Genomic DNA, 14,406 nt, shown 5'->3' with positions numbered 1-14,406 from the left:
TCTTGAAATTTGAGGAACCAGGTAAGAGAGACAGTTCCAGTGCAGGAAGAAAAAAGAAGCAGAGAAAGCTGATCACAACCTGAAAATAATCTAAAACAGGATCTTAGGTCAGGACATGTAATACTTAGGGTTTACTATGATGCTCAGAATTAACAACAAAAATTAGTTCAAGCTTAAAGGATAACTGTTCATGGAAGGAAGGAGGATGGAAGGAAAATACGAAGAAGGGGAGAAGGAATGAAGGAAGCAAGGAAATAAAGAGGGAAAACAAGCAGAAAGAAATGGTTTATTGGAGTCAAGGCCAAGGTCAAGGAGGAAGTGATTTATTAAAAAACATGGTTCAATCAAGTAACCAAATCTTCTGCATGATCTGACACTAGAAAAATCTTCTGATTTTCCCCGTCAGGTGATTATTTCTTGTGTGTATGTGTATATACACACACACACACACACACACACACACACACACACATTAAAAAAAAAACAGTCCTTCTCAATCTTTTCCACACAGTTCCTGATCTGAGACACAGGTGAGAAGTGAAGAGTTCCTATGTCCACGGAACTGGTAAAGAATGTCGCCAGTGTGGGTGGAAAGCATGGAATGGATAGGTAGTCGTGGAAAATGATATTTTTGTAACTTCCACAGAAGAAAAAGAATGAGGAAAAGAAAACTGAAAAACGAAGTAAATGAATAGATAAATGACCTTGGTGCCACAGACAGTCCCTATCAAGAGACCTGGGCTCTGCTTCTGTTTCCTTTGATGTACTTAATTCAAATGAGCGTTTATATCTTGAGCATAATCAATCACATATAAGGAACCACAGAAGGTACTGGAATTGTAAGGGCTGGAGAAAGGAGCTTGAGTTTTTCAGGGAAAGGGAAGGCTCGATCCCCAGCATGAGTGGGCCTGGGCTCTTCTGGAGAAGGGGCAGAGCTCTGGTGGGCAGCCCAATCCCCTTCCACCTCCTTGTTGTGGCCTTCGGCATGTTGGTCAATCCAACGTGACAGGTTAAGAATGACAAAGGAGTGTGTGATGGCCAGTGGCCCCTCCTCACGTCTGGCTTCCCTTCCGTTAGCCACTCACATTTTCCGCCAAACTATACAGAAGGGAACCTGCAAGTTCATGAGGTATCAAGCAACATGGGCCCCCTTAGCCAGGGTCTAGAAACCCACAAAGAAATCTTGCATTCCGTGGTTCAAATGCTACCCAGAGTAAGAAAAAGTTAAATGGTGTCTAAAGCACTGAGTGGCCAGCACACTTAGGGCTATTACAGGAGAAAACAGTCAATATTCTAAGAACAAAGCCAGGAGAAGTGGAAACGTCATGGGTTTTTATTGCACACTTGTCAGGCTTATTATAGAGTGGTATATTCGATGTAAAAGCTGCCTATCAATTACAAAATTATATGCAAAACATTTTAAGGATTGTATACACTAAGCTTAAGAGGAATAGAATTCACGCAGTAGAGAGTGCCAGAGACCCCTCTGGGACTGTCTAAAAGAATACCATTAATTTTTACAGTGTCCTTCCATTTCTGGAGCCATTCCAGCACCGGCTTTCTATAAAAATCATTTCCAGTTTAGAATCATGCAATTTGCCTGCAGCAACATCACAGGAGCAGTAGTGCGCCATATGCTACTACTTAGCAACTCAGTCTGTGAGTCCCAAAGCATGCACTGATTTGACAACTGAACAGGAATTAAAATTGTTGAGAGACACTAAGAGGCAAGTTGTCTTGGATTACTAAACCATGCAGATGTTTGATGTTATGTAGGAAAAAGAACAAAGCTATTTTTTGTCCTGCAGGATGACTAAAATCTTATTTATAGTTGCCGAAAGGGGTAAATTGATTAAAATTCCCAAAAGAATACCAGGTAATGAATTCTTGAATATACCATATTACAGTAAACAAAAGGAATGTTAAGTGTAAAATTTAGCTAAGGCCATTCAACTTACGTAATTTGTGGAGCTTATTCTCTGCCAGAGTGTGCATTATTTTACATTAGTTGAATTTTTGAAATAGCACATTCTAAAAACATTTTCATATGTGCTGCATTATTAAAAAATAGTTTGCTTCAGGCACACAAACCTGCTATATCTTTACAAAGCACATTAAGTATCTGGAGCTCTTTACTCCTTCATAAATTATCACTGGTATTTAAAACATTCTTGGTAACTCTTGACTGAAATATTAAGAAAAATAATGCTAGTTGTTTGATTTTAGTCAGGGTTTAATATTATCCATTGTACTTGAATTTAAAAATCTAAGTTGTTATAACGTATATGCTTTGAATTTCCAATCCTTTATCCAAAAGTCTTTAAGACGGACATAATGATTCTCTGAAAGGGAGCAGCTGCTTTATAACAGCAATCATTTATTGAGTTTGTGTTTCTACTGTTTCAAACAAATTCAATTAGCCCTTACACTTCAAAACCCTAAAGGCAACAAAGAGATGATACCAGGTTGCTTTAATCTAATAGTAATACTAAACTTGTCAGTACAGTTTTGGGATTGATGGTTGGAAGAAAATTAATAGTAACATTTTTCATTTTTTAATCAAACAGTCCTACTCAGAACCACCTATGGATCCTGCCGGCTACCTAGCTGAATGAATTCAGTTAAGTAAAAATTCTAAATGCAAAGCCCAGCCTTCCAAAGGGATTCTGAGAGTGATCGACTCAGCTGAATGGAAGGAAATGTAGTCCGGATCTTTGAACTCAATGATGACCTTCTCATCTGAACAATACAGTACAGTTTCCAGAATGTCTGCCAGAGAAGGCAGTGATCATAATGGCTTCTAAATGCAAAGTTCATGGGCGGCAGGCCTGCCTCTGTTTTGAGTTAAGCCTGAGACATTTTGTTCTCAGAGAGGTTTCAAAGCCCCATACAGTGCACCCCGGACACATACATTAGATTTAATTCACTGACAAGCACCATGAAGAAAAATAGTTCTATTTTTGTTCCCTATTCCCCCACCCTTCCCAGTTATCAAATCTATTTGGGCGGATATGAAAACAACTGTTTTCAATGTTTGAGTTTACGCTACAGTTACTGACACATGAAACTCCAAGCTACCATGGTTTTACTCTTCCAGAAAAAAATATGTGCAAGTCCACACAATGCTCCTGTGAACTCTCCCTCACTTTCATTTTATTCATTTATTTGTTTCTGCTTACAAGGTTCTTACATATCATATTATAGTGGCCCCCTAGGGCAGTTACCATTTTGCTTCAAATGCCCTCTGTGGATCAAGGGGCCTGGTCTTAAGTATCTAAAAATAAATAGCCAAGCCTTCACTTCTATAAATGTAACCATTTACATTTTCATTGGACTTTTGTTGTCACTTCTCATGATTAAATACCTTGTCAACCATTCCCAGTGAAATGGATACAAACGTGCCCTTCAAAGGTTTCCCATCATATCACGGATTTTGGCTTGAAAACAGCCATAGAGCGCTTTCTGGCCCTGCGATTCTGGTGATCAATGTAACATTTTATTGAAAACTGCCCCAATAATTGATAATTAAAGCTATTTGTGACATGTGCAGCTTATAATGATTAACTCATCTATAGTCAGAAGCTCAAATAACCTGCACCTGTAAAGACTTTAGTTCCTAAAGGTAAAACAACTGTTTAGGAAAGATCATGCTGGCAAAACAGCTGCTTGCCGTTCTGGAGAGGAAACAAGGTATTATCTTTCAACAAATGCCAACTCCGGTGTTTTATCAGCTCGATCTCATTAACTGGAAACAAGGCTTAAATGCTTTGTTTATAAATTATGATTATTCCTGATTGCCGCAGTTACTGATAGTGCTACTCATTTGCAATGCAACTCTTTGAATTTGTTTAATTACAGTTGGAAACAAGGCAGAGAAGATTAATTAACCCACCTGGCTGGCTGGTACATAGTCCTGGCTCGGCTCTGTCATGCTCATATACATGTTCTCACCGTCAAACTGCGAATGAAATAATAGTAAACATTCAGCAATCTTGACTGTGTGCACGTTTGTTGTGTTGTTTTTTTTTTTTTCCACCATCAAACTGGAAAACAGTAGCCATAAAAAAAAATACTGTGGTTGGAAATACGGAAAATCTGTCACAGCAAGAGAGCCACATCTATACTTTGATGTTTCTGTTGTCATTTTCCTGACCCTGGATGTCAATGATTTGGAGTAATTAGTGCTCTAGTAATTACAGCAAGCAAGCAAGAAATGAATGGTTTCCTTTCATCCGCAATCTGTTTTAAAACAAAATGGCTCATTTTGCGTACCACGTATATACGTATTGCAGTTCGGTTGTAATGAAGTATTAAGTGGATGGCATGATTTCTGAAAGAAAAGGATAATGGAAAATATACTGAGGCACAGCTCAATGCATTCTGAGTTTGGCTCTCAAAAATGAAAAAGTGCAGAGTTTTCATAATAGACTGAAATTGGCTTCATCACAATAGCCTTATGATTAAAGAATTTTATAATAATATTTGAAAAGAGCACGTGCCACAAAAAGCATGGCTAAGAATGATAATAACAATGGATAACAATAAAAATATGCAGGCTCGATGATTAAATTTTCCTCTCCGAAGTTTTTCAAAGACACAGAATTAATGTAAGTATTACAAATGCATAGAAATCCGTATACGAATTTACAAATTAGGAACAAGATGGGAGGAGAAAATTCCTGGGGGCAGTTGAGTGCAGAGCTGTGGAAGAGTTCAAACAACAACAACAACAGCATACTTTTCATTATTCGGGTTTCTGAAAGCAGTAATCACTCCATTCAGACTTAATCCTCCGCTATCTTTAGTCACTTGATAAACGGGCAAAGCATTTCCCTTTTAGTTAAAAGAAGAATTTTCCCAAGGAAATAATCAAATGGACTAAATACAGCCAGCTTCAAAGAGCTGAGTCTGAATGTACTTTCACTGCAGACTAGTTTCAGACACGGGAACCTGAAAATCTGAGAAGTTATTTTTCAAGACAGAGCAGTGTTCCTGATGGAGATACACGCGCACGGTTCTGTGGACGTACTTGTACGCCACCGGAAAACTGTGTTATAGACATGGCAATAAGAGGCCCTGCGAACACTGGGGACACACCACAGCTTCGGAACTGGCTCTGAACTACAGTCAGCAGCAGTCAGTGCCCTGAAGAGTCTCATAAACGTGAGCTGCACAAGTAAAGACCTCCCTGAGGACACTGAAGCACTCATCAAGTTCAAAGAACCAAAGGATTTCCTCACACATCATCCTGCAAATGTGTTTCATGTTTTGTGAACAGACTTACCTAAACAGATCTGAAGTCACTCGTTGAAAGATGTGGTTGTTGGGACAGATCAGAAATAGCACACCCAGAAAAGAACAGCTGGACAGTTTGGTTGCTCTGTCACCTGGCGTAGGAGCCCTGAGTCCCAGTGACTTACCCAAGGTTGGTTTTCCATCAGTCAGGTGAATGCCTTCAACCCAAAGATAGTCTAGCCCCACTCGATCCGCCTGTTACTCCTACCGGCTCAAAACCTAACAAAGAGCATCATTTAGCATTTCTCCACCACCACCCACTGTTGGTTTGTTTATAAATGTTTTTAATGTTAAGATGCCAAAGAACCATTTAAAATATGGACAGTTTCTCTGACTGTAGCAAACTAAACTGAAGTAGTGAAGTGAATCAAATACTCCACTGCCTATGCATATTCTATAAATGTGTTACTTTCTATTTCATCTTCTCTTACTCATTTTCTAAATCTGGTGTCACTCTCAAGCCAACTAAAGCTTTGAAGTTTTGGTTTTAGTCTATCCAAAGTGTATGCTAATTGAATACATGCAATGTTACTGCTCCTAAGGACTCTTCCCTCAAAAAGTATCAGTGCTTAAGTAATATTGAGCCAAGGCTGAAACAGTGTTTTAAATAAAAGGTATGTGGCTACAGGAAAAACTATTTTTTTGAGTACATTCTATGTGCCTGTAACCTACCTGTATCTTTACACGTATTAACTGATTTAATTTTCACAACAACAAAGAGTTAAGGTATTATTATTACCTACAAAGGCACAGAGAATCAAAGCTAGAGGCTCAAAATTACACAGCTACTAAAAGGCAGGGCTGGGATTCAAACCCAGGAAGCCTGACTTTCTAGCACATGCATGTAACCCCCATAACAAATATAAATATATTCTGAATCATAATGATGAGTTAGCCATCAATTCTGAAAATAATGTCAATATATTATCAAAGCAGAGTGATGACAGTATCTCAATGACGTTGAGATACTGTACAGAATTTCTATGGTACTGTGAGGTTTTCCAAAAAAAACAAGAGTCCCAGTGAGCTGGCAATTTACTAATCAGGCTGGCGGAATATTCCTGGATGCTTTATAATTAAGCCTTAAAACACAGGGAGGTGGTTTGACGGTTAATTTTATGTGTCAATTTAGCTGGGTCACAGGGGTCCAGATATTTGGAAAAATATTCTGGGTGTGTCTGTGAGGGTGTTTTTGGACAAAATTAACATTCGAATTGGTAAAATGAATAAAGCAGATTGCCCTCCCTACTGTGGATGGGCCTCATCTGATCAGTTGAAGGTCTGGATAGAACAAAAAGGCTGACTTTCCTGAGAGTAAAAGGGAATTCCTCCTGCCTGACTGCTTGACCTGGGACACCAGTCTTCCTGCCTTCAGACTCCAACTGAAACATCAGCTCTTCTTGGGTCTCAAGCCTGCCAGCTTTTGGACAGGAACTATACCATTTGTTATTGTTTGAATATTTTTTTAATGAAGAAAAGACAAACAACTCCTGGGTCTCCAGCTTCCCAAGTACAGATCTTGGGACTTCTCAGCCTCTATAATCACGTGAGCCAATTCCTATAATAAATCCTCCCCTCTCTCCCCGCTGCTCCTTCTCCCCATGCCTCTGTCTATATATATATATATATATATATATATATATATATATATATATATATATATCTCAGTATATCTCTGTCTATATATATATATCTGTTGGTTCCGTTTCTCTGGTGAACTCTATACAGGTGGCTTCTTCTATTACTATCAAGATATTCACAATTCCTCTGAAAGCTTATCTCTGGAGGACCTGCAACGCAGAGACACATAAAGACGTGACCTCTATCTTACACTACTGCCTGCTTTCTAGGGGAGCAGAAGCCACAGTGATTTTGCTGTGAGAGTCTCTGGCCTCACCATGCCCACTTCCTGTGCCCCGGTGCGTGTCACATACATCCGCACCTCTTTGTCCAGACTGCCTTCCTTCCCTTTTACTTGTTAAAATGTTTCTTATACCCCTCAGTTCCCTTTAGTCAGGGCTGTCTCTAGCCTCTGGGCTCCCTGTGGTAGCTTTCTGGTTCCAGGCAGGTTTTGTTGCTAGGGGACTAACTCCATGGGGCTGTGAGCTACAAGACAGTACACATCATGGTTATCTTTAGTGTCTTTATAGCTTAGGGCTGGCATATAAGAAGTCCTCAGGCAATGTCTAATTAACAAAAATTAAACTATATTTGCTTGGTTAAATAGATCATCTTCCTAGAGAAGGCAGTGACTTGAGAGCAGGAAGAATATTCAGCTTTTAGAGAATGGTTTGAAGGCTTCTGGGGGAAAATTCATAGTCTTACAGTGGATTAAAACTGGAGCAGAATTAAAATAGGAGCAGAAGCTCTTACAAAGAAAAAAAATGTACAGAAATAACCAGGACACCAATACTTAAATGCTGGAACCTGTTCTTCCTCAAGATTTTTATTCAATTAAAAAACATGTAGATTGACCAAGAATCAAGAGATCTGGCTATAAATTAACTTATGGCCTCTTTTTGAAGAATTTTGAGTTGCCAAGCAAAGATATATGTATGTCAGAACAAGCCTGGTCATCCCCCCTGTGTGTGGACAAAGTCTTGAGCCCGGGGAGAAAAATAAGCCAAGATCCCAGTGCCCCAGCCCACCCTCTCAACCACAGACTGCTTTCAGGTTAATGTCATCCTTGTACTTTTTACAGCTCCACCCAACCACACCCTGGTCCAGGAGCTGGTTCCAGGGATCTCAACAGGCCTTGTGCTGATGCAACATTCTTAGAATGCATCCTGTGGCTTGGGTTTATGTCTCGTTGCCATCTGAAGTTGAATTACAGTGCACAGAGTCCTAGGATTTCGGTCTTGGGAAGGTCCCTGAAGGCATCATTATCTGAACCCCTCATGTTATGACTGAAGAAACAGACTTTTTACTGGTCATGCAGTACATCTGGGTATAGAATCAAGGTCTAGATTCCTAGTAGAAGAGTTTTCCACTATGACACACTGCATCACCCATATACTCCATCACCCATAAAAAGTGAGGGAGCAGACTCTACGGCTACTGTTTTATACTCCATCGCAAATAGTAAGTGGGGGATCAGATCTCCGATGGTCTGTGTGTGGCTTGTTTGCATATCCCCCAGTCTGGAAGGCACAGTATTTGCGTTATTACACTAATGACCCCAGTTCACTTCATCTGGACCACATATTAGATGAACCTTATTCATAATTGTTGTAATAACATGATTTTATTAAAAATAACTAACTTCGGGCTTCCCTGGTGGTGCAGTGGTTGAGAGTCTGCCTGCCAATGCAGGGGACGCGGGTTCGAGCCCTGGTCTGGGAAGATCCCACATGCCGCGGAGCAACTGGGCCCGTGAGCCACAACTACTGAGCCTGCGCGTCTGGAGCCTGTGCTCCGCAACAGGAGAGGCCGCGACAGTGAGAGGCCCGCGCACCGCGATGAAGAGTGGCCCCCGCTCACCGCAGCTAGAGAAAGCCCTCGCACAGAAACGAAGACCCAACACAGCCAAAAATAATTAATTAATTAATTAATTAATTAAAAAAAACACAAAACCTAACTTCATTTCCTTACTCCTTACGTGTGTTACAGTTATTATTCTTAGAAGTCAGCTGAACTTAGGCATTATAAACTTTTCAAAATATATCTGAGCATCCTAGGACTTATAATTTCCATGTATTCTCAATTTAAAACCTGAAGCAAAGTCTGAAGAAATAAATAGGCTGACTTATTTAAATCTGAATGTAAATGGCATCAACTCAGGATTAGCCTTTCTGACCAAGTGCGTTATACTCTTTCTCGTGTTTTTATTTCAAAGCACCAGGGGATGCAATCACATAAAAAGTCATTTATAATCTTCTACTACAGTTTTTAAAAATTGTTTTCAGAGGATATTAACCAAACCCATAATCCCAAAGAGCTTTTCAAACTAGGTAGTTATTATTTCTTCTATTTAAAAACTGAAAGCAGACATCCAACACCGTCTGAACGCAGTGAACGATGAGCAGAAATGAGCAATATTAGGCTCCCAAAACCACTAACACAAGAAAAATCAAAGATAGAATGTGAAGTATAAAGCAATCACTGGCACTGGTATAGGAAATGGGATCTATTTAGGGAAACCATTAGAAGAAAACCAGAAAACTGCTGCTGGGGGAGGATGGCGGGACCTCATGGGATTCATGAAACAGTACCACATTGTATCTCCTGTAAAAGCGAAAACCTTACATTTCTGGGTGTTCTCTGAAGGAATATTGGATACTCTGTTTTTTTTTTTTTTTTTCTTTTAAAGGAGCTAAAAATGGAAATGTTTATAACAGAGAGTTAATTTGATATTTCTTAGAAGATAATAAATCATTATAAGACAGGGTAATATCGTCAAAGTAAAATATCCATTTTTTACTGCTTGGCTCAATATAAGATTAAAAGTCACTTTTTTTTTTTTTTGGTAATGAAAGAAACTGCATAAGTTTGGTCGAAGAAAGCAAAGACTTTTGCTGTTTTATGTAGAGCAAAGCATCTTGAAAGCTATAGCATAACGTGAAAGGTGGTAACACGTGCTGGGCACAGCTGTCACTGCTGTTCACACGCAGAGTAATGTGTAGCCAATAAAAATAAAGCAAGGTGAGCTCCTAGCTTACTACGCATCCTCCGTTCTCCAGGAACAAGGTCAGGAGACACTGGAGAGGGAGTATGTGTTTATTTATCTGCCAGCTTCAAGGCTGACTGTGGAAATGTGAGATGGTCTAAGGCAGTCCGCCTCCATGCTGAGCCAGGCTGAAAGAAACTGGTACTGAGCACCGGCGGCTGGGAAAGCAGCTCGCATGCACTGAAAGGAGACCAGCGGAGCACAGACCATCAACACCCAGAGAAAAGGAAACAACTACTGTTGGTGCTTTGAATGGATGTGCATTACAACCTGGGAGCACACAGAGCTGAACCAGGAAAGAGAAACCCCTCTCGGTCGGCTCCTGTCACTTGAACTTGAGTGGTAAACACTCTGCTGCAGATCTGAATGGTATGGAGAGGAAATATGATCTGGGCAGAGAGTGGCTGCTTGAATACTTGGCCCCTGGAGGAGGAGAGAGAGAAAATATCATCCCACTTGGCTATAATGTCCCAAGTAGAACACTATACCCACCGCTTAGAATCTAGGCTCCATTTGGGAACTGAATTTATATTCTCATCTTTGTCCTAGTGATATATTTATTTGGGGAAGAACTGTATATCATGTTTCTGTTGTTAACTTTAATAACTGACATTTTCAGCAATAGTGCTATGCATTTACCTTGATCCTGTCCTCATAAACGCCGTCCTATACCAAGGCCCAATGGCATGACCCGTACGGTAGCAGCAGTCTCCCTCTGCTGTTAAGGGTACAGCTATAATGAAATGTGTGTTTGCTTTTTTAAACAACACACCAAACTTATTAACTCAAATGCACTCTGTATTAGTTTAAGTAGTCACACTTAAAAGTCACACTTAATGGCTCCACACTTAAGATAATGATGCCATAATGGTTCAAACGAGTTTTAACCTTTGCAGGCACTTTCTAACCACATTAAATATATTAAGCCATTTAATTTTGGTAACAGTCTTGTAATATGGTAACAACTGTTACTCCCATTTTACAGATGACAAAACTGAGATACAAAGGAGTTAAGTAACCTGGCTGTGATGGATCCAATCACATATTCCCCAGGTCTGCTCAGCTTGCTTGACCCTCAGGCCTTGGCCACTGGCCTTTAATTCCATAGTTCTCATGGTGATAAAGTCGCCAGACCCACCATTCCTGCTGCCACCACAAGTACAGTTAGAGGTGCCCCAAGCCCACACCAACTGACATCAAGAGGCTCTGCCCCTGGGCCAGAGCCGAAGAGGTTCTGCCTTGCTGAGTCTGTGCAGAAGGGCTGGTAACAGACCCTGAGAGCATGGGGGAAGTACGGCCGGGTGGAGAGGACTGGCTCCCGGCGGTCCCTGCGGCCTTTTTAGAGAAGTCCCTTGTGCTCCACAAGCAGCGGTGATTGGCTGCAAAGCTACGGCAAGCCTGGAAACACGCGCCTTGTGTTCCGTTCTCCCTGCTTCCCTGCTGTGGTCCCCCTCGCTCTGGATTCCCTGGGCCAGTTCTCCCAGCATTAACATGAGAGCTTTCACCACAGGCTCTGCTTTCTGGGGCACCTGGACCAAGACAATGCCCGGTGAGTGGCCCAAGGTTAGTAAGTGACAGCTCTTAACTGCAATGCTACATTTCGGGCCGTCTTTATTCTGCTTCTATTATATTATTGAGTCATTAGCTCTATTTTAAATGCCAATGCAGAGACAGAAACAAATTTACGAAACAGTAATCAACAGAACTAAGATTTTCCAATACCATGAAAATATCACTCCATTTGAAAGAAAAAAAATATGCAAGTTTTGAGAAAACTTCATTAACCCCAAACTCCCAAACACAAAGAAATCCATTTTCATTATACATTATTTAAGAAAGAAAAGAATGTGTGGAAAAAAGCTTAATTATCACTCCAAATCCATCCTGGTGCATTTAATGGAAACAACTTTAACCAAATCAAAACACACGTGATACATGACACTAGTTTTTACTAAAAGCCCTCCACATAGTGTCTGGTATCAGAAAATCAGGAGCAATGATTTCTGATTCCATGTAGGAGTCTTGTTTTGAAATGAATTTCCAAGTAATTTCTGAATTTCTATAAAGCAAAAAGCTGTAAAACTATATACTGTGTAGTTGAAACTCAGTGTAGTTTCAAGTGATTGTTTCAGAATATTCCCCTGACGTATCACGTTGTAGACAAGTTTTTCTGAATCCGTCTACTAAGAGAACAATTTGAGAAGTACACTCAAGCTTGCTGGCAATCCTCACCTAAGCGCACCATTTCCACATCACATCAGCCCTCACCCCACTTACCACACACAGTACCTAAATCCTGCATGGACGTGGAATGAAAAGTATGAAAGTCATTATTTGGGGGGGGGGGTTGGCTCTTTTATTTCTAGTATTCCTTTTAAAGCACAGTGAACATTTTCCAGTATCTGACACGTAGAGAAAAAGGTGAGAATATTTTTCACACGTCTGGTCTGGAAGAGCACGCTCTATTCTGGGAACCTCAAAACAAGAAAAATGTAAGACTAGAAGTTCAGAGCATTGAGACGGTTCTGAGACTTGAACGACAGATGTAGAAAAAGATTAACAGAGAAGTTACATTTAGACTGGGATGGAAACTTTTTAAAAAGAGTTGAGGACAAACAATTATTGAATAATTTTGAGAGTAAAAGTAGTGGTACCAAATAAAAATACAAATAGGAAGGTACAGAGTTATTAAGATGGAGATTCTCACTTCCCTATTATTGTTACTCAGAAAATAACACTGAGGCTAAATATAACAATGATGTTACAGGAACAGACTTCTGGTCATTAAAATCTCCTAATGGTAGGACAGGTGTTGAAATATATTTTGGTATGTTCAGGGCAAACCTGACCAATTAGAAATATAAGAAGCTCAGTTTAGATCTACTCCATTTCCTTTCTGAGATCATATATAACGTTTATATTTTCAGGCTCCAGAGAGTTTCTGTTTTCTGAATGAAAACATACTGACATTTTGAAGAACTGGATTAAATCTTTCAAGTCATTGAGTATAAATCTGTCCGTTAGGAAAGGAAGCAAAGCTCTGTTGGCATGGATCTTTCACTTTAAGGAACTTGAGAAGTCAATCCGTTTGTTTTATCAAAAGGAGTATACTTTTTAAATTTTCTTTGAGATCTTCAAATACTATATAGTTATACTTATTTTTACATCACCTTCTTTGACATTTAACCCATGATCCCATGTAACTTTCCCTGCTGACTTATCCACATTTTTATGAAGACGATGGCATAATTTTCCTTGCTTTAGCTTAAGACTTCATGCATAAGATGCACCCTTCCCAAGGCATATTCATTACATGTACTTACAGAGTTCCAATTCCAAAGTTTCTTTTTATTGTTTTCATGTTTACAGTAGTTCTAACTAGTCCCCCTCCTCATTCTCCCACTCCCATTTGAATTATTTTTTGGGTAGCATCCTCCCAAATACTTCGTCCTCCTTTTGGACAACATCCTTCTTATAGCATGATATGGTGCCAGAAACATGTGAGATCCGAAACAGGAAGTCTTGTCGCTGGAAACTGCAAGCCTGCTTCTACTCAAAGCCTTATTTATGCTGCATGGTGAGAAGAGACTGGTTTCCTTTGTTTTACTTTCTGGAATGTCACCGTGTGATGCTCTTTTACTGAAAAATTGAGAGAATATCACCACATGGTACTATCAGGGGTGAACCACCTAGCATGGTCTTGCTGCCATACAGTAAAATGTAATGGTAATCAACACAGTCCCAGATAAAAATGTGGTAATCATTCATTCAACAAATGCTCATTTTCGCACCCACTGTGTGCCAGGCCCCATTCACAGTGACAGCAGCTAAGCTAACATTTATTTTATACTTACTGTGTGCCAGATGCACACATGCATTCACTCATTTAATCCTTATAACAACCCTGTGAAGCAGGCAGTATTCATGTCCTTTGACCAATAAGGAAACTGAGCCTTAAAGAATTAAGTCACTTGGAAGGGGTAGAGCAGAGCCTCAATTCCAGGTCTGTTCGAGGACAGAAAAGTACCTACTAGAAGAACATCTGCTAAAGGGAAACAAGGCCCTTGCAAAAGAAGAGGATCAAGCAACATGAAAGTTTCAGGTATCCCAAAGTGACTGTACAATGAATGAATATCGTTTCCAATTCAATGGCTACCAGGACAGCAGACTTCGTTATATTATTTTAGTGACAATATCCACTTAATGACAATGGGTATTTCCTGTAAGTACACACTTTATTCCATAGTCAACGCTAATGGGGCCAGAGCAGTCACTAGAGGCAGAAAGTGTGTTAGGAAGAACACAGAGTTGAATAATCCAGAGTAGGGTTTGAAACTCATGTTTGCCCCTCAATAGCCGTGAACTTGGGAAGACACGGCCTCTATGAGCCTCAGTGGCCCTCTCACAGGATTGTCATGAAGACCATACCTGCTTGGGGAATCGCC

The 14,406-nt window shown here is 40.1% G+C and overlaps 1 protein-coding gene across 5 annotated transcripts in view; it reads right to left on the bottom strand.

Annotated features, from left to right (window-relative positions):
• TOX (thymocyte selection associated high mobility group box) overlaps positions 1–14,406 on the bottom strand; it is a 298,904-nt gene that overhangs the window by 150,524 nt on the left and 133,974 nt on the right. For 3 of the 5 annotated variants that reach the window (XM_057532462.1, XM_057532464.1, XM_057532466.1), the window contains one exon: positions 3,893–3,958. The exons of 1 other annotated variant lie outside the window; for it this stretch is intronic. In XM_057532462.1, coding sequence (XP_057388445.1) covers positions 3,893–3,958 — 66 coding nt within the window. Of the gene's footprint in view, positions 1–3,892; positions 3,959–5,420; positions 5,482–14,406 lie in introns of those variants that run through there. One more of the 5 variants, XM_057532465.1, reaches the window with a different exon arrangement.

Source organism: Balaenoptera acutorostrata, chromosome 17 (genome assembly GCF_949987535.1).
Source record: "Balaenoptera acutorostrata chromosome 17, mBalAcu1.1, whole genome shotgun sequence".
Taxonomy (NCBI): domain Eukaryota; kingdom Metazoa; phylum Chordata; class Mammalia; order Artiodactyla; family Balaenopteridae; genus Balaenoptera; species Balaenoptera acutorostrata.
The sequence above is the reverse complement of the archived record's forward strand: the minus strand, read 5'-3'. Positions and strand labels throughout refer to the sequence as shown.